The sequence below is a fragment of the Papio anubis genome, chromosome 6, assembly GCF_008728515.1.
Source record: "Papio anubis isolate 15944 chromosome 6, Panubis1.0, whole genome shotgun sequence".
In the NCBI taxonomy this organism is placed as follows: Eukaryota; Metazoa; Chordata; class Mammalia; order Primates; family Cercopithecidae; genus Papio; species Papio anubis.
The window spans coordinates 134,947,043-134,967,229 of NC_044981.1; the positions used below are offsets into that span (position 1 = coordinate 134,947,043).

General features: G+C 34.5%; 1 protein-coding gene across 10 annotated transcripts in view; it reads left to right on the plus strand.

Moving 5' to 3' along the window:
* The window catches only part of THEMIS (thymocyte selection associated), a 240,832-nt gene that overhangs the window by 60,446 nt on the left and 160,199 nt on the right, over window positions 1-20,187 (plus strand). For 9 of the 10 annotated variants that reach the window (XR_002521777.2, XR_002521778.2, XM_009206133.4 and 6 more), the window contains one exon: window positions 491-649. Coding sequence is in view for 7 of the 10 variants with exons in the window: in XM_009206133.4 (XP_009204397.2) it covers window positions 491-649 (159 nt within the window). In the remaining 3 variants the exon portion in view is untranslated. Of the gene's footprint in view, window positions 1-490; window positions 650-20,187 lie in introns of those variants that run through there. The other variant, XM_009206134.4, reaches the window with a different exon arrangement.

The window sequence follows — 20,187 nt, forward strand, 5'->3', positions numbered from 1 at the left end:
TCATGCTAATGAAGAGAACCAGATCTAATAAATAAATATGATCCTGTTAATATGAAGCCCTAGTGTGCAACCCTCTGTCTTTTCATATCCAATTGTATGACAACCTTGTTTGCAGTTGTTACTTAGATCATTGTTGAGTCATGTAAGCTTAATTTTGTGACCCAGCAAAAACAGATCATAAATCTCAGTAGTGGGAGATATGTTTGTAGTTTGACCATGGTAAGATGAGCTAAGGGTGCTGAGGAAACCATAAATTCAATTTACAAAAATAAAGAAAATAAGATTATTTATACTTGGCCCAGTGGAAAAAGTGAAAATCTAATATTTTTCTGGTCTATGCTGTCCATTTTGTCAAGCTTGATTAAATTCCTGTTTAGTAGGTAGCTAAGACAGGAACTGAATTAAAACACTTTATATTAAGCTTTTGAGTCTACTTTGTTTTTCACTGTTTTCTTTTTAAAAAGCTGTTTTAACTTTTCTTTCCTTTTAGGCTCTATTTATGAAATGTTTGGAAATGAATGCTGTTTTTCAACAGGAGAAGTGATTAAAATTACTGGTCTCAAAATTAAGAAGATCATAGCTGAAATTTGTGAGCAGATGGAAGGTTGTGAGTCTCTACAGCCATTTGAACTGCCTATGAATTTTCCAGGTACAGTGTATTGCAACCACTTATCATTTGTACAACTATATCGTTAATATGATGTATATATACACAACTGAAAACGAGAAAAAAATGGTCTTTTTTTCACTCTAGGACAATGGGTGAAAAAAAATCCAGAATTGTTATAGTTTGATCATTTTAAGAACAAATGGGAGGCAACTATTTTCTCCTTTTTTAAAGTGAAAGATGTTTATCTTGTACTTAAGAAGTAATCTTTTTGGTTAACAAACATTTAGTGAGTTCCAACTCTATACACACCGCTAGTTGTGCTAAATAATGAGAACCAAGAAATCAAAGATATATTTTCATAAATTCTGTAGAACTAAGTAATATAATTTAAGCATATCCACCCTGTTTGCTATTCTTACTGTCATTACTCTGGCTTCTTGGATCACCGTTGACCTTGCCTATGTAATATTACTGAAAAGTCTCCCTGGTTTTTTTTTATCTAATTGACTCTACTCAGCCTTCCAAAACTAACTCAAGTATCATGCCATCTAGAAGACTTTTGCTGACCCTCTAACCTAATCTAGATTTCTCTTTTATGTTCCCACAGTATCTTGGGCCTCATAGCATACACCTCATTGGATAGTCATTGATGACTTCCTCATTTGTCATATTTTTTACACTAGGAGTTGGCAAACTTTTTCTATAAAGAGCCAGATAGTAAATCTTTTAGGCTTTGTGGCCAGAGGGTCTCTGTCACACCTATTTCACTATGCTATTTATGTTGTAGCACGAAAGCAGCTCTGGATAATACATAAACCAATGAGCATAGCTATGGCTCAATAAATCTCTATTTACAAAAACAAGTGGCAAGCAGGATTTGACTCATCAACTGTAGTTTGCTGAACTCTGCTCTAGACTAAAACTCCTTGACATGAAATATGAACATGTGATTTTGTATTTCTGATTCAAAAACCAAGCACAATTTTTGGCACAATTGAGTGTGTGCTCAGTAATTGTTAACTGGATGAATGAATGAATGACTAGTAGAAGAGAAAAATCTCACAAACCTTTACAATATAATATGTTTCATGGTGTGATGGAAGTATACTGTGTCCTTTGTGGGGCTTGAAAAGGAATATCAGACTATAGTTGGTTGTGTTTCAGAACGGGGATTCTGGAGCCATTGTACTTGAATCCCAGCTCTGCTACTTCTTAGCTGGATAACTTTGACAAGTTATTTACCTTCCTTTCATGTAAAATGGGAATAATAATACTATCTATCTCCTAGCATTATTGGGAGGGCTACGTATTGAAATATATTTAGTGCTTAGAATGGTACGTGACATACTGCAAGGTGCATTAAAAAGTGTCAGCTTTTATTACCATTTTTAAGATATTATGACTATCATTGGAGGAGTCAGGAAAAGCTTTTTAGGGATGTTTTAATTGAGCTGTAGTTGGAAGAATGAAAATATATTAGTTATATTGAAGTGAGGATTTTTTCAAGTGCTCTAGTATCCAGTTCCCTTTCAAGTGAAACTTTACACGTTGTTCAATTCTATGTCTTTCTTACTTGTCTTTTATAACAATGATTCTCAAATTTGGCTGCACATTAGAATTACCCAGGGAGCTTTAAAAAATTCTGATGTTCAGGCCACTTACATGAGATATTCTGATTTGTTTGCTCTGTGGCAAAGTCTGGTCATCAAGGTTTCTTAAAGCTCCCAGTGTGATACTAATGAGCAGCCAGTGTTGAGAACCATTACTTTATAAGATGCTTCTCTTAAGTACTCTAATTAGATGTAACAATTCCCTTTTTAAATCACTATAGTCTTTCGTGCCTTAATCATTGCATTTGTCACATTTTGCATGTAATTGAGGTTATTTGTGTACTTGTCTGACTACCACCATTTGTCTAATAGATCACAAGGTTGCTGCGGGCAGAATCTGAATCTTATTTATTGCAATAATCCCCAAGGTATTTAGAAAAAGATGAACATAATAAATAGTAAGTTAAAATGACTAGAATCTTTTGGTAGAAAGTTTTTTCTTATTAGAATGGTGCAAACACTTAGTTTTTGGCTAACAGTTTAACTTGGGGAGTTGCCATTTAGAATATTCTTTTGAACTTCCAATTGGCATGATAATCTTGCATCTATTAAGTAACAATTTGAAAATGATGTTTATAAAACAATTTTATTGAAAAGAATAGGGTGAAAATGGGAGGGTAAAATGATTGGCACTGATTAGGGTATAGTTTCTTTTTTCAAAGAGAGCTCCTAGATAATGACGAAAGGGATCCCAGATACAGGGATAATTCTTCTACATCGGCACTAGTGAGAAAGATAGAAATCAAGGACACTAATGTTATTCAAAAATTTTAATAGCTGCATATCTTTATTTATGCTATATTTAAAACTATTTAAGTTCCCAATTAGATTTTCAACTTAAAAAGTCAAATAGTATTTTAAAACATTCTTCCTTATTTGTGAATTTCCCAAATTTCCTTTTGATACTGATTTCTAATTTTATTGTGTTATGGTCAGATGACATATTTTGTATGACTCAGTCCTTTTAAATTTAGTGAGACTTTTTTTTTTAGACTAATATATGATCTAGAGAATGTTCTGTATTCACTCGAGAAGAAAGTATATTCTTTTTTGTTGGGTAAGTGTTCTACAGATGTCTGTTGGTTTATGTGTGTTGTTCAAGTCTTCTATTTCTTTGTGTATCTTCTATCTAGTTTTAGTCGTTATTGAAAGTGAAGTGTTGACGTTTCCATCTACTATTGTTAAATTGTTTATTTTCCCTTCAATTCTGTCAGCTTTTGCTTCATGTATTTGGGGGCTCTGATGGTAGGGGTATATGTATTTGTAATTGTTATCTCTTCTTGATAGAGTGATCCTTTTACCATTATATAATATCTTTTGACTCTAGCAGCAATTTTTGTTTTAAAGTCTATTTTGTCTGGTATTAATACAGTCACTCCAGTTTTCTTCCAGTTAATATTTGCAAGGTCTCTCATCTTTTATTCTTTTACTTTCAAACTACAGATAGTCCCCGACTTATGATGACATGATTATATTTTTTCAAGTTTACAATGATGCAAAAGCAATATGCATTCCATAGAAAGCATACATCAAATTTTGAATTTTGCTTTTACTAACTGCAGGCTAATGTAAGTGTTCTGAGCACATTTAAGGTAGGTTATGTTTTGAACTCCTTTGGGTAAATACCAAGGAGTGTGATTGCTGGACTGTATAGTAAGAGTATGTTTAGTTTAAAGAAACTGCCAAATTGTATTCCAAAGTAGCTGTACTATTTTGCATCCCCCCCAAAAATAAATGAGAGTTTATTTTGTTCCACATCCTCACCACTATTTGACTTTGTCAATATTTTGGATTTTGGACATTTTATAAGGAGACACTTATGGTATATCATTGTTTTAATTTGCAATGCCCTGATGGCATGTATTCAGGATGTGCTTTTCATATGCTTGTTTGCTATCAGTACATCTTTGGTGTTCAAGTCTTTTGCTCCTTTTTTTTTTTTTTTTTTTTTTTTTTGTTCTTTTTTCTTTTTTTTTTTTTTTTTTTTTTTTTTTAATTGGGTTCTTGTTTTTCTTGTTATGTTTCAATAATTCTTTGCATATTTTGGGTAACAGTCTTTATCAGATTTGCCTCTTGCAAATATTTTCTCCCATTCTGTGGCTTGTCTTCTCATGCTTTTGAGAGTATCATTAGCAGAGAAGTTTTTAGTTTTAATGAAGTCTAGGTTATCAATTCTTTCTTTCATGGATTGTGCCTTTGGTGTTGAATCTAAAAGTCACCACTAAATCCAAGGTTAGCTAAGTTTTCTCCTATGTTATTGTCTAAGAATTCTGCATTTTACATTTAGGACTGTGATTCATTTTGAGTTAATTTTAATTAAGGGCATAAGGTATGTGCCTGGATGCATTTCTTTGCATATGGGCATCCACTTGTTCTAGCATCTTCTGTTCAAAGGAGTATCTTTACTTCTATTGTATTTCCTTTTCCTTTGTCATAAACCAGTTAACCATATTTGCATGAGACTACTCCTGGGCTCTCCATTCTGTTGCATTGATCTATTTGTTTATTCTTTCACCAATACCACACTGCCTTGATCACTGTTGCTTAGTAGTAAGTCTTGACATCAGGTAGTGCCAGTCCTTTAAACTTGTTTTTCTCCTTCAAAATGGTGTTGGCTATTCTGTGGCTTTTGCATCTCCATATAAATTAGAGAATTAGTTAATATCCACAAAATAATTTGCTGGGATTTTTATTGAGATTGTATTTAATCTATAGATCTAGTTTGGAATAACTGACATCTTGACAATGTTGAGTCTTTCTATGGATGAACATAAAATATCTCTTCATTATTTCAGTTTTCGATGTTTCTCATCAGAATGTTACAGTCTTCCTCATGTTGAACTTGTACATATTTTGCTAGATTTATATCTAAGTATTTTATTGGGGAGGATGATAATGTAAATGGTATTGTTGTTTTTTTCTTTTTTGAGACAGAGCCTCGCTCTGTTGCCCAGGCTGGAATGCAGTGCTGCAATCTCGTTCACTGCAACCTCCACCTCCTGGGTTCAAGTAATTCTCCTGCCTCAGCCTCCTGAGTAGCTGGGACTACCAGTGCCTGCCACCACAACCAACTAATTTTTGTATGTTTAGTAAAGATGAGGTTTCACCATGTTGGCCAGGCTGATCTCGAACTCCTGACTTCGTGATCCACCCGCCTTGGCCTCCCAAAGTGTTGGGATTATAGGCGTGAATCATGATGCCCGGCAGTATTGCATTTTAAATTTCAAATTTTCTTGTTTATTGCTGGCATATAGGAAAATGACTTTTGTATCAAACTTATGTCTTGTAAACTTGCTTTAATTTATCATTTATTCCAAGTGTAACTTTGCTATAATTACTTATTACTTCTAGGAGGCTTTTTATGATTTTTTTTAGATTTTCTACATAGACAATCATTTTACCTGTGAACAAAGACAATTTTATTTTATCCTTCCCAATCAATATCCCTTTTATTTCCTTTTCTTGTCTTATTCCATTTGTTAGGACTTCTAGTACAATATTAAAAAGGAGTGGTAAGAGGTGCCATGCTAGCTTTGCTCCTGATCTTAGCTGAAAAGTTCTAACTTCTCAACATGAAGTAAGATGTCAACTATATGATATTTTTTAAAGATATTATTTATCAAATTGAGGAAACTTTTATTTCTAATTTGCTGAGAGGTTTTTTTAAAATCATGAATGCATGTTGAATTTTGTCAAATAATTTTTGTGCATATATTGATATGATCGGGTGATTATTTTTTCTTTTGCCTGTTGATGTGATGAATTACATTAATTAATTTTTGAATGTTAAGCCATCCTTACACAAATATGGATAAAACCCACTTAACTGTGGTGTATAATTTTTTCTATGTATCCTTGGCTTTGATTTGATACTACTTGGTTGAGAGTTTTTCCATTTATGTTAATGAGAGATGTTTTCTTATAACACATGTGCCTGGTTTTGGTATTAGAATAATGCTGGCCTCATAGAATGAGTTAGGGACTATTCCCTCTGTTAATATTTTCCAGAAGACATTGTAAAAATGTGTGTAATTTCTTCCCTAAATATTTGTTAGAATTTACCAGTGAATCCATATAGGCCTGGTGTGTTTTGTTGTGGGAGGTTATTAATTATTAATTCAATTTATTTAATAGGAATAGTCCTATTCAAATTGTGTATTTCTTCTTGTGTGAGTTTTAGCAGATTGTATCTTTTGAGGAGTTGGCTTATTTCATACAGGTTATCAAACTTGCGGGCATAGAGTTGCCCCTGGTATTCCTTTATTATCCTTTTAATGTCCACTGGATTTGTAATGATGCCCCTTTTCATTTTTGATTTAAAAATTTGTGTCTACGCTCCTTTTAGCTTAGTTAGCCTGGCAAGAAGCACATCTATTTTATTGATCTTTTCAAATAAACAGCTTGAAGTTTTGTTGATTTTCTTTGTTGGTTCGCTGCTTTCAGTTGCATTATTACTGCTCTAATTTTTATTTTTATTTTTTCTGCTTACTTAGGATGTAATTTGCTCTTGTTTTTCAAGTTTCTTAAGGTGGAAGTTTAGATTATTGATTTTTACATATTTTTTTCTTTTCTAGTATATACATTTGATGCTATAGATTTCCCTCTAAGCACAGCCTTCTCTGTTTTCCACACATTTTGATGGTATATTTTTATTCTCAGCGAGTTTAAAACATTCAGTTAGGAAAAGAAGAAGTCAAATTGTCCCTGTTTGCAGATGACATGATTGTATATTTAGAAAACCCCATTGTCTCAGCCCAAAATCTCCTAAGCTGATAAGCAACTTCAGCAAGCCCCAGGATACAAATTAATGTGCAAAATCACAAGCATTCACACTAATACAGACAAACACAGAGCCAAATCATGAATGAACTTCCATCTACAAATTGCTTCAAAGAGAATAAAATACCTAGGAATCCAACTTATGCGGATGTAAAGGACCCTTCAAGGAGAACTACAAACCACCGTCGCGAAACAAGAGGACACAAACAAATGGAACGCGTCTACGCTCATGGACAGAAGAATCATTATCGCGGAAACAACATACTGCCCAAGGTAATTTTATAGATTCAAATGCCATCCCCATCAAGCTACCAATGAGTTTCTTCACAGAATTGGAAAACTGCTTTAAAGCTCATATGGAACCAAAAGAGCCCGTGATCTCCAAGACAATCCCAAGTCGCGCACGTGCCATATCACGCTTACCTGACTTCAAACGCTACAGTAACTAAAACAGCATGGTACTGGTACCAAACAGAGATATAGACCAATGGGAACAGAACAGAGTCCCTCAGGAAATATCACACATCTACAGCCATCTTGATCTTGACAAACCTGAGAAAACAAGAAATGGGGAAAGGATTCCCTATTTAATAAATGGTGCTGTGGAAAATTCATACGCATAAGTAGAAAGCTGAAACTGATCCTTTCCTTACTCCTTATAATGAAAATTAATCTAAGATGGATTAGAGACTTAAATGTTAACTGACAATTATTAAAAATCCTAGAGGAAAACCTAGGTAGTACCATTCAGGACATAGGCATGTGGGCAAAGACTTCTATGTTCCAAAACACCAAAAAGCAACGGCAGCAGCTAAATTGACAATGGGATCCTCATTAAACTAAAGAGCCTGCAATAGCAGCAAAAGAAACTACCATCAGAGTAACAGGCAACCTACAGAATGTATGTACCTTTGCAATCTACTCATCTGACAAAGGGCTAATATCCAGAACCTACAAAGAACTCAAAACAAATTTACAAGAAAAAACAAACAAACCCACCAAAAGTGGCAAAATGGATGTACACATTTCTAAAAGAAGACATTCATACAGCCAACAGACATATGAAAAAATGTCACCATCACTGGCTATCAGGAGAAATGCAAATCAAAAAACCATTAACAGATACCATCTCACACCAGTTAGAATGCATATCATTCAAAAAGTCAGGAAAACAACAGTGGTGCTGGAGAGGATGAAATAGGAACACTTTTATACTGTTGGTGGATTGTAAAACCAGGTTCAACCATTATGAAAACAGTACATGGCTGCATTCCCAAGATTCTGTGAACTAGATAAAAAATTATATGACCCAGCCATCCCATTAATACTGGGTATATACCTGTATGGATTAAAAATTATGCTGCTATAAAGACACATGCACACGACATGTTTATTATGCACCATTCACAATAGCAAAGACTTGAATCAACCCAAATGTCCATCAGTGACAGATTGATTAAGAAAATGTGGCACATATACACCATGGAATACTATGCAGCCAAAAAAGGTGATGAGTCAAGGCCCTTTGTAGGGACATGGATGCAGCTGGAAACCATCATTCTTAGCAAAATCCATCACAAGAACAGAAAACCAAACAATCGCATGTTCTCACTCATAGGTGGGAACTGAACACGAGATCACTGACTCCAGGAAGGGGAACATCACACACCGGGCCCACGGGGAGGTGGGGAGGGGGAGGGATTGCATTGGGAGTTATACCTGATGTAAATGACGAAAGCTGATGGGTGCAGCAGACCAACATGGCACAAGTATACATATGTAACAAACCTGCATCGCTATGGACATGTACCCTACAACTTAAAAGTATAATAATAATAAATAAATTTAAAAAAAAATAAATAAATAAATAAATAAATAAATAAAAAACATTCCTCTTGAGATTTTGTCTTTAATCAATGGTTTATTGAGAAGTATGTTGTTTAAAATTTCCAACTATAAATGTGTTTTATGGCTTAGAATGTGGTCTATCTTGGTGAATATCCAGGTGAGCCTGAGAAGAAAGTGTAATCTGGTGTGGTTGGATGGATGATGTCATCTATAGATGTCCATTATATCCAGTTCATTGGTGTTTCTGTTGAGTTCAACTGTACCCTTAGTTTTTCTGCCTGCTGGATCTTTTCATGTCTATAACAGGATGTTAAAGTCTCCAGTTACAATAGTGGATTCACGTATTTCTCTTTACTGTTCTCTAAGTTTTTGTTCTATTGACAGATGTGTTGTGCCCATAAACATAGATTTGTAATTGTTATTTATGCAATTTTAAATCAGGTAGGACGAAAGATTTTCAAACAAGACTATGTATTTAAACTGTCTTTTATATTTACCTCTGTAGTTATCTTTATTAATACTCTTTATTTCTTCATATGGAAGAGAGTTCTGTCTTGTGTCCTTTTATTTCAGCCTGAATGATTTGCTTTACTATTTCTTGTAGGGAAGGTTTGACAGTGTCACACTTTCTCAGTTTTTATTTATCTAGAAATTTCTTAATTTCTCCTTAAGTTTTAGAGCACAGTTTTCTTGAATAGAGAATTCTTGGTTGATAGGCTTTTTCTTTCAGCATTCTAAATATCTCATCCTACTGCTTTTGGCCTCCATAGTTTCTGAGTAAAAATTAGCTTTTAATCTTATTGAGGATATCTTGTACATGATGAATGGTTTCTATTTTGCTATATTCAGAGTTTTTCATTTGCATTTGATTTTTGTTTTCCTTTTTTTAAAATTTAATTTTTTTTTTTTTTAAGTTCTAGTATACATGTGCGGGACATGTAGGTTTGTTACATAGGTAAACATGTTCCATGGCAGTTTGCTGCATCTATCAACCCATCACCTAGGTATTAAGCCCAACATGCATTAGCTATTTATCCTGATGTTTTTCCTCCGCCAATACCCCCAATACCCCCAATACCCCCAAAAGGCCCCAGTGTGTGTTGCTGCCCTCTCTGTGTCCATGTGGTCTCATTGCTCGGTTCCCACTTATAAGCGAGAACATCTGGTGTTTGGTTTTCTGTTCCTGTGTTAGTTTGTTAAGGATAATGGCTTCCAGCTCTATCTATGACCCTGCAAAGTGATCTTGTTAATTTTTATGACTGCATAGTATTCCATGGTATGTATGTACCACATTTTCTTTATTCAGTCTATCATTGGTGGGCATTTGGGTTGATTCCAAGGCTGTCTTTGATTTTCAACCATTTGATCATCATGTGGTCTAGGCATGAATCTCTGGGTTTAGTCTACTTGAAGTATATTAAGTTTCTTGAACGTGTAGATTGTTTTTCATCAAATTTTGAAAATTTTTGTCATTAGTTTTTTTTATATATTCTTTCTATACCACTCTCTCTCCTCTCGCCTTTTAGGAATCCTATTATTCATATATTCTTATGCTTTATGGTGATCCATAGGTCTTTGAGACTCTGTTCTTTTCTTTATACTTTTTTCCTCTGCCTCTGAAGGTATAATCTCAATTGAATTTTCTTCACATTTGATTTAGATTAACTATTTGGTAAGACATTATTCTCATACTTTTGTTCTAGTTATGTAGACGTGATTTTCTTTAGTTCTTTGCATATATTTAAAATAGCTAATTTAAGTTTTTTTCTCTAGTAAGTCTGATATCTGGGCTTCCTTAGAGATGGTTTATGTTATTATTATTATTATTATTTCCATAGATTTGGGGGTACAAGTAGTTTTTGATAACATGGAGAAGTTCTTTAGTGGTGACTTCTGAGATTTTAGTGCACCCATCAACAAAGCAGTGAACACTGTACCCAATATGTAGTCTTTTAATCCTTCACCCCCTCCCAACCTTCCCTGCTAAGTCCCCAAAGTTCATTTATCACTCTTATGCCTTTGTGTCCTCGTAGCTTAGCTCCTACTTATAAGTGAGAACATATGATATTTGGTTTTTCATTCCTGAGTTATTGCAGTTAGACTAATTGCATCCAACTCCATCCAAGTTGCTGCAAAAGACATTATTTCATTTCTTTTTAAGGATGAGTAGTATTCCATGGTGGGTATATACTACATTTTTAAATCCACTTGTTGGTTGATGGACAGTTAGGTCAGTTCCATATCTTTGCAATTGTGAATTGTGCTGTTATAAGCATGTGTATGCATGTGTCTTTTTCATATAATGACTTTCTTCCTTTGAGTAGATACGCAGTAATGGAATTGCTGGATTGTTCTACTTTTAGTTCTTTAAGGAATCTCCATACTATTATCCACAGTGATTGTACTAATTTACATTCTCACCAGCAGTGTAAAAGTGTTCCCTTTTCACTAGATTTATGCCCAAATCTATCATTTTTTAAAATTTTTTAATTAGGGCCTTTCTTTCAGGAGTAAGGTGGTATTTCATTGTGGTTTTAATTTGCATTTCCTTGATTATTAGTTATGTTGGGCATTTTCATATGTTTGTTGTTCACATGTCTATTGTCTTTTGAGAAATGTCTATTCATGTCATTTGCCTACTTTTTGGAGGGGTTATTAGTTTACTTCTTGCTTATTTGTTTGAGTTCCTTGTAGATTCTAGATATTAGTCCTTGGTTGGATGCATAGTTTGCAAATATTTTCTCCCACTCTGGGGGTTGTCTGTTTACTCTGCTGCTTATTTCTTTTGCTGTGTGGAAGTTCTTCAGTTTAATTTGGTCCCATTTATTTATTTTTGTGGCATTTTCTTTTGGTGTCTTAGTCATGAATTCTTTGCCTACGCTCATGTCCAGAAGAATTTTTCTGATGTTATCTTCTAGAATTTTTATGGTTCCAGATCTTAGATTTAAATCTTTGATCCATCTTGAGTTGATTTTTGTATAATGTGAGAAATGGGGATCCAGTTTCATTCTCATACATATGGATTGCCAGTATTTCCAGCACCATTTATTGAATAGGGTGTCCTTTCCCTAACTTATGTTTTTGTATGCTTTGTTGATGATCACCTGACTGTGAGTGGCTTTATTTTTGGATTCTGTATTCTGTTCCATTGGTCTATGTGCATATTTTCATACAAGTACCATGTTGTTTTGGTGACTATAGTCTTGTAGTATAATTTGAAATTGAGTAATGTGATGCCTCCATATTTGTTATTTTTGGTTAGTATTGCTTTGGCTATGTGGGCTCTTTTTGGGTTCCATATTAATTTTAGGATTGCTTTTTCTAGTTCTGTGAAGAACGATACTAGTATTTTGTTGGGAATTGCATTGAATCTGTAGATTCCTTTGGGCAGTTTGGTCATTTTCACAATATTGACTCTTCCCATCTGTGAACATGGGCTGTGTTTCCATTTGTTTGTGTTATCTATGATTTCTTTTAACAGTGTGTTTTAGTTTTCCTTGTACAGTTCTTTCACCTCCTTGGTTAAAATGTAAGGTTGGTTTTTGTTTTTGTTTTGGTTTCTTTTGCAGCCATTGTAAAGGGATGGAGCTCTTGGTTTGATTCTCAGCTTGGTCATTGATGGTATAAAGCAGTGCTACTGACTTGTATACATTAATTTTGTAACCTGAGACTTTGCTAAATTTGTTTATCAGATCTAAGAGCTTTTTGGATGAGTCTTTAGGTTTTTCTGGATGTGCAATCATATCATTGGCAAATAGCAACAGTTTGCCTTCCTCTTTTCCAATTTGGATGCCCTTTATTTCTTTCTCTTGTCTAATTGTTCTGGCTAGGACTTCCAGTACTATGTTAAAGAGAAGTGGTGAAAGTTGGCAACCTTGTCTTGTTCCAGTTCTCAGTGGGAGTACTTTCAACTTTTCCCCATTCAGTGTGATGTTGGCTGTGAGTTTGTCATATACGGCTTTTATTATATTCAGTTAAGTCCCTTCTATGCCTATTTTATTGAGGGTTTTTATCATAAAGGGATGCTGAATTTTATCAAATGCTTTTTCCACATCTATTGAGACGATTATGTGATTTATGTTTTTAATTCTGTCTATGTGATGTGTCACATTTGTTTACTTTTGTATGTTAAACTATCTCTGTATCCCTGGGATGAAACCCACATGATAATGATGTATTATCTTTTTGATATGCTATTAGATTTGGTTAGCTAATATTTAGTTGAGAATTTTTGCATCTATATTCAGGGATTTTTATCTATAGTTTTCTTTTTTTGTTATGGCCTTTCCTGGTTTTGATGTTGGGGTGATACTGATTTCATAGAATGCTTAGGGAGGATTCCATCTTTCTCTATTTTTTTTGGAGTAGTTTCAGTAGGATCGGTTGTAATTCTTCTTGGAACATCTGGTAGAATTCAGCTGTGAATCTCTCTGGCCCTGGACTTTTTTGGGTTGGCAATTTTTAAATTACAGGTTCAATCTCACTGCTTGTTATTGATCTGCTCAGGGTTTCTATTTCTTTGTGATTTAATCTAAGAGGATTGTATATTTCCAGGTATTTATCCAATTCCTCTGGATTTGTCTAGTTCGTGCATGTAAAGGTGTTCATAGTAGCTTTGAATGATCTTTTGTATTTATGTGGTATCGGTTGTAATATCTCCAATTTCATTTCTAATTCAGCTTATTTAAATCTTCTCTCTTCTTTTCTTGGTGAATCTCGCTCTGCAGGGACAGCTTCTATTGATTACTTGCCCTCCCCCACTGTGTACAGGTCATACTTTCTTGTTCCTTTGCATTCTCATAATTTTTGTTTGAAACTGGATATTTTAAATGATATAATGTGGCAATTGTATAATCAAATTGTTTCCTTTTCCCAGGACTTGTTGCTATTAGTAGTTGTTTGTTTAGTGAATTTTCTTAACTAAATCTGTAAAGTCTGCATTCTCCATCATGTGTGGCCACAGAAGTCCCTGCTTAGTTAGCTTAGTGGACAACTAATGTCTGAACAGAGATTAACTTACACAATTGAAACAATGTTTTCAGTATGTGTTGAAGAACTCTGTTGTTCATTTGGGACCATTCTGTCAGCATTCAGTCAGGCAATTGAAAATTCTAGCTTAGCCTTGAATTTGGGCTCAGGAAGAGCTGCAGTCAGCCAGAATTGAGAGGTAAGGGCTTGCGTGGGTCTTTCTTGAGTATGCAAACAGTCCTGGGCATGTGTTTAAAATTACTGATGTGACTTCTTAGGAGTATGTTGGAAATTTTCAATGTCCTTATGGACATCTCATTTCCCAGATTTTCTTTTTAAGCTTTTGGGTTAGCCTATTATTTTTTTTCCCCACCAGTGCAGGTAGCCACAAAAGTTAAACAATTTTCTTTTATTATTTTTGGCAACTGCTCTGAGGAAAAGCCTTTCCCCAATAATGAGTTCAAACTGAGATCAAAGAGACAACAATGCAAGTATGATCTTCCAGAGAGCCACCAGATATGTCGAATAATAAAAATTCTCTGGGATTGAGCTTTGAAGATACTTCAGCCTCTTACTGTTTTCTCCTGTGACTGTCAGGATGATGATTTTTTCATGATTATAGGTTGTTAGTTTTCAAGGTTACTGTGGCCCTGAGTGTGGGGGAGGAGAGAATGAGAATACAAGTTAAAGTGCCACAAACTTTGCTGTTCTTACCAAGATTCAGCCATTTTTCTTCAATAAATGCTTCCCAGATTGCTCCAATTCTTGGGTTAGTTTTTAGAGTTTTGAAAAAGATTGACCTGCTCTTCTGTATTAAAGTACATAAACTCATATATCCTCAATTTTATGATAATTTAAAAGTATTGAAGATGAAAATACTTTGGCAAGAGTGCACAGAATTACTTCTTTGTAAAAAAAGAAAATCTACTGAGGAAAGATACCCAGCCTTTGACCAATAAACATAGCTTTGTAGATGCAGTTTCAGCAAATGAAAGCTCGAGAAAAAGTCAAGAAGGTAAAGGTTTTCAGAGTTTGACAAGCACCCTTTTAGGGGACAAACTGGAGCCTTTTTTTTTTTTTTTTACTAAAATGCGAATGGGGAACTACACTCCAAATATATACACCACTGGTTGCATCCTATATTAATATTTTATTTCCATATGTCTCTTTTGTCACCTCAAAAATGTTCAAATATTTTAAAAGAAATAATAAGCAATCATTTCAGTAATGAACGAAACAAAACATACTGTTTTAGAAGCACAACTTGTTCTTTTAGAAAACAGCCCTTCTAGCTGTTCATTTTATGAGCTGGAAAACATGCCAATCTGGCCAAAAACAACAAAAATATATCCTATTCGGTAGTTGATTGCATTACCTGCATAGATTGGTAAATCATGTCATGTGTGGTTTACAGTGAAGTTCCAAATTTCTGGATTACCTCCTGGAAAGACTTGTCCCCCTTTCAGAGTGTTATGAAGCATGAATAATACATGTATTCTCTTAGTTATGAGAAATAGCCTGAGAGTGTTTCAATACTATTTTTATGATGAGCACGGATTTTTTTTTTTTTTCCCCCAAAGAGCAAGTTCACTTTGTCTCTAAATGATTTGGTCAAGGAAGACTGTAGTTGCATCTATAAAACCACCCTTAAAATTACAAGGCCAGATAAAGACATTTTTCTGTTTTAATATTTAGACCATACTCTATGAATTTTGTTGCTGTGTAGGAATTTTGTTTCAGGAGGTAGCAGACATGAAGAAATACTTGAGATGGAACATCCTCTACTACCCTTTATCCTATCCTGTCCATAATACACACTCAAATGAAGATATAAATGATGTGCCAGACATTGTCCTTAATACTTTTACATATAAAACTTTTCTAAACACTTTTATGTATATATAAATACTAATTGAATTCAGACTTTACAGATGAGAAAACAGAATCACCAAGTTATTTGCCCAAAATCACATAGCAAGTGGTTATGCTGAGTCTGCCCTAGCACTGTCTAATAAAAATATAATATGAACCTCATATGTGATTTTAAATGTTCAATATCCACATTTACTACTTATATATATGTTCATAGTAAGTTGTGTCTAAATTCAGAAACTTAAAACAATGAACGTTTATTATCTCACAAAATTTATGAGGGTGAGGAATCGGGAGTGCTTTAGATGCTATAGTTCTGCCTCAGGGTCTTTCATGAAGTTGTAGTGAAGCTGTAGGCAGGGAATGGAGTCTCTGAAAACTTGACTGTGATTTGAAGATCCATTTCCAAGTTCATTCACATGACTGTTCTCGGAGGCTTCAGTTTTTACCACATGGTCCTCTCCATACGGTTCTCACTGACTTAGTGTTCTAAGAGTGAGAGCAAGCCCAAGACTGAAACCAGTCTTCTATGGCCTAATCTCACAAGTGACATACCATCACTTCTACTATACTCTTTTGATCAGACAGTTCAATGCTAGCACAGTCTGGGAGGGGACTGAACAAGGGTGTGACTACCAGGAGGGAGAAATAACTGGGCACCATCTCGGAGGCTACCTAGCACTGATATCTTTAAAAGTTAAAAAAGAAAGGTGGCATTAAATTTAATATGTTTTATTTAAAAATGTGTATCTAGGATATTATAGTTTCAACAACTTATTCATATAAAAATGAGATATTTTATATTCTTTTCATGCTAACCCTTTAAAATCTAATATATATTTTCCACTTATAGTACATCTCAATTTAGACTGTCCTAATTCAAGTAGCCACATTTCAAATACTCAGCACAATGGCTACATTAACGGTACTCTATTGGAAATAACAGATCTGAACAGTATGTATAGGTCCAAGTTTGTGTTCTGAAGCACTTCTTGCTTAATCATAGAAACAAAAGAGGTGATATTTTTGTCAATCAACATCAACGCCATGATAAGGAATTTTTCTGCTGTATATAGTAGCATTGTAATGTTAAAAAGATTTGAATTAATATCACTGCTAGAACAAGAGGATACAGAAATTTTTAGATGAATGTTAGAAAATTTACTAAATTCACTAAATATAAAATTTCTTTCATATGTTTCATGGATTTAAACCATGTATTAAAAACAAGCTTTGGGCCATGCTTCCTACTTAAATTAATTTCTACCAGATACAAGGATTTTATCTATCAAGTTGTCAAGAAACTCTTAAGCAGCTAGGCAGCTACTAGACTAATACCACTCTTCCACGAATTACACCACTAAGGAGACAGTGAGCCCGAGGTGCACAGAAGGCAGCATAAGCTTCATGTCTCAGAGGTTGTCTTTGACCCCCAAGACCCCCAAGGTGACACAGGGGATTGCTGAACATGTAATTGGGGAACCCTGAACTTACAAGCCCCAAACATACAAGGGGTTGCTGGCAAACTACCAACCTTTGCCCTCCATGAAAAATTATATTTATTACCCTGGAATGTAAAATAATTCCTTTGAGGCGAGGAGAAAGACTTTACTATCCTAGAATGTCTCTGGGGAGGGAGACAGTCTCTTTCATTTTTATACTAGTTGAAAAGAAATCTGCTCCTCTAGCTCCCGAGGCGTATAGAAATGCCACGGAGAATTCTCTTCCAACATGACTATATCCCTTAAGCCGTAAGACTTAAAAAAAAAATACCTTTATTATACATGTGAAAAATTCAGAAAAGTATTAAAATAACTTATGACAGAAATTGAATTAATAGAATTGTTTCTGTAAGAAATTAATTAAGGATAAATGGCTAAAATTTATAAAGTCTGTTCCTTATGCCCAGGTAATATGTAATATATTAACATGGTTAATTGTAACATGTTAACAATGACCATTGTTTCATTTGGAGAATTATATACTGCATTAACAGAAAATATGTATTACATTGAATCATCATTCATTGTATTTTCATCTACTATTGAAATGATCAATCTTTCATCCTTAACTATTTTATGACTGTAGCTGATTTTTTTATTTGACTAAAACATAAGTTTCAAAGGACCTGATAGGAAAATTATTATGTTAAAAAAACATACATTTGCTAGCTCTAAATAACCTTTCAATCTTCTGTTTTTTAGGGACTTTTGTTAAAAGAAGCAGGGAATGTAAGTCAGAAGTTGCTACTGTTTTTCCATCTGGATGTTATGATAAAACATGACTCAGAGCAGCTCTAAATAAAGCTCCCTGCCTTTTAGATAATTCACTATCCAAGGAATCAGGGGCTGTTTTTCCAAATTTTCTGGGTCAAGTTCCCTCAAGGTACCTATTTCCCACTGTGCTCACTTAAGCAAAGTAAACTCAGCTGTGTCTACCTTACAACATCTTTTCCTTGACAAAAGGGGTATTTTGTATAAACTATGCAAGAAAATGAATTAATCAGTGTGCAAAAGAAGTTCAGGTTTTTAAAGTAATTTTAAGATCTGTTTCTTGGCCTAATATTTTTTATCTTGCTTTTTAGTATATGATCAGATTATTTCTCTGCATCCTTGGTCTTTGGATAACTACCATATGTATTAGCCAAAAGACAAACAGATTTTGCAGTTCTAGGTTAAAATTATTCTGTTACCCACCTATGTGCATTTTAATATCAGATCAGAATTCTGTCAGAAAGATCATTTTAAAGGAGACTGTTCCACAGCTGGTGCTGTCCTATAAGTTTTCCTTGTATTAATGTTTTATTTCCATCTTCTAAAATCTGTCTCATCTCTCCTGGTCCTTACCATCCCTCTTTCTTACAGGCACAATTCTAAAAGCTTTTTATGATGTTACCGTAACTGTACCAGCAGGGAAGGACTCTCATGAGAGGAACCAGATTGCCCTTAAACAATTGGATCTTCTGTTTCTTGCATCTTAACTGAACATTGGTAGAGCACATTTCTATAACTATACGCAGTCATATTTTGGATATTTAGAGTTTCTGCCATTGGAATGTAAGCAGAGTTTCCCTGTACTTCCTGACCCCCAACACACCATGCATGGCAGCCTCCCCCACCACCAACACGCAACACTAGAGTGGTACACTTGTTGCAAGTGTGAACCTTCATTGACATATCAAAGTTTTATATTTGGGTTCACTTTTGGTGGTGTACATTCGATGGGTTTTGATAAACGTAGAATGACACGTATCTACTTTGATAGAACCCACCCTAAAAATCCTTTGTGCTTTGCCTACTCATTCCCCTCTCTTCTCAAACCCCTGGTAACTACTGATGCTTTTCCTGTCTCCATATTTTGCCTTTTTCAGAGCATCATATAGTTGGAATCATATAGTATGTAGCCTTTAAAGATTGATTTCTTTCACTTACTAATATGTATTTAAGGTTCTTACATGGCTTTTCATGATGTAATAAGTCATTTCTTTTTAGCGTCAAGTAATATTTCATTGTCTGGATATGACACAGTTTATCCATTCACCTACTGAAGGACATCGTGATTACTTCCAAGCTTTGGCAATTATGAATAAGGCTGCTATAAACATTCATGTGCAGGATTTTGTGTGAAGATAAAGAACCCAAGTTCTAAAGCTATAAGATGTATTTGTTTTTCTGTTTTACGAGTAACACGTGCATCTTGTAGACAATTAGAAAATGGGAGAAAATGCAGGGAAGTATATAAAACTCACTATAATATCATCACCAGAGTCATCCAGCAGTACTGTTAGATACATTTATTTCTGTTGTTTTCCAGTGCATTGTACACGTGCATACATATAGACACTTTTTAGTATAATGGGGAAAAGAATCTTATTCTGAGGACTTGCCTGTGTCATTAAATATTCTTCAAAGCATAATTTTTATTTTCTAGATAATAGTCCCTCATATGCATATTCTGTAATTTATTCAATCCATCCTGAACATGGCCGTTTATACAATTTGTACTGTGATGAACAGCCTTTTAAACTAAAACTTTGTCTGCATTTCTGACTATTACAATAATCTTATATACATAGAAGGAAAAATGCTTTTAAAGATCTGATACATATTGTCAATCACATTTCATAAAGGCTCTGCTAATTTGCATTCCAACCAGGAACTTTCGAGAGGGCCAATCTAACTACTTTTTTGAGGGTGTGACTTAATTGTTTGTGTTTCCCATCTCATTTTTTTGAGTTAATAGCATTATAACAATTTCCACATAACAACATTCACCTGTTTAAAATATACAATTCAATGGCCTTTAGTATCCCTGTCTCCATTTTTTTGGAAAAATGAAATTTTAAATCTTCAGCATCCTTTAAAATGACAGGGCCTGACAGACCTAGCAGAGGGTCACACTGTCAACGATGCCCTGTAGTCAGGTAGGGGAACCAAGATGTGCAGTGCTTAGGTGAGTGATGAAAGGGAAGAGTTGTTCTTATAAAGGTGTTTGTTTTGA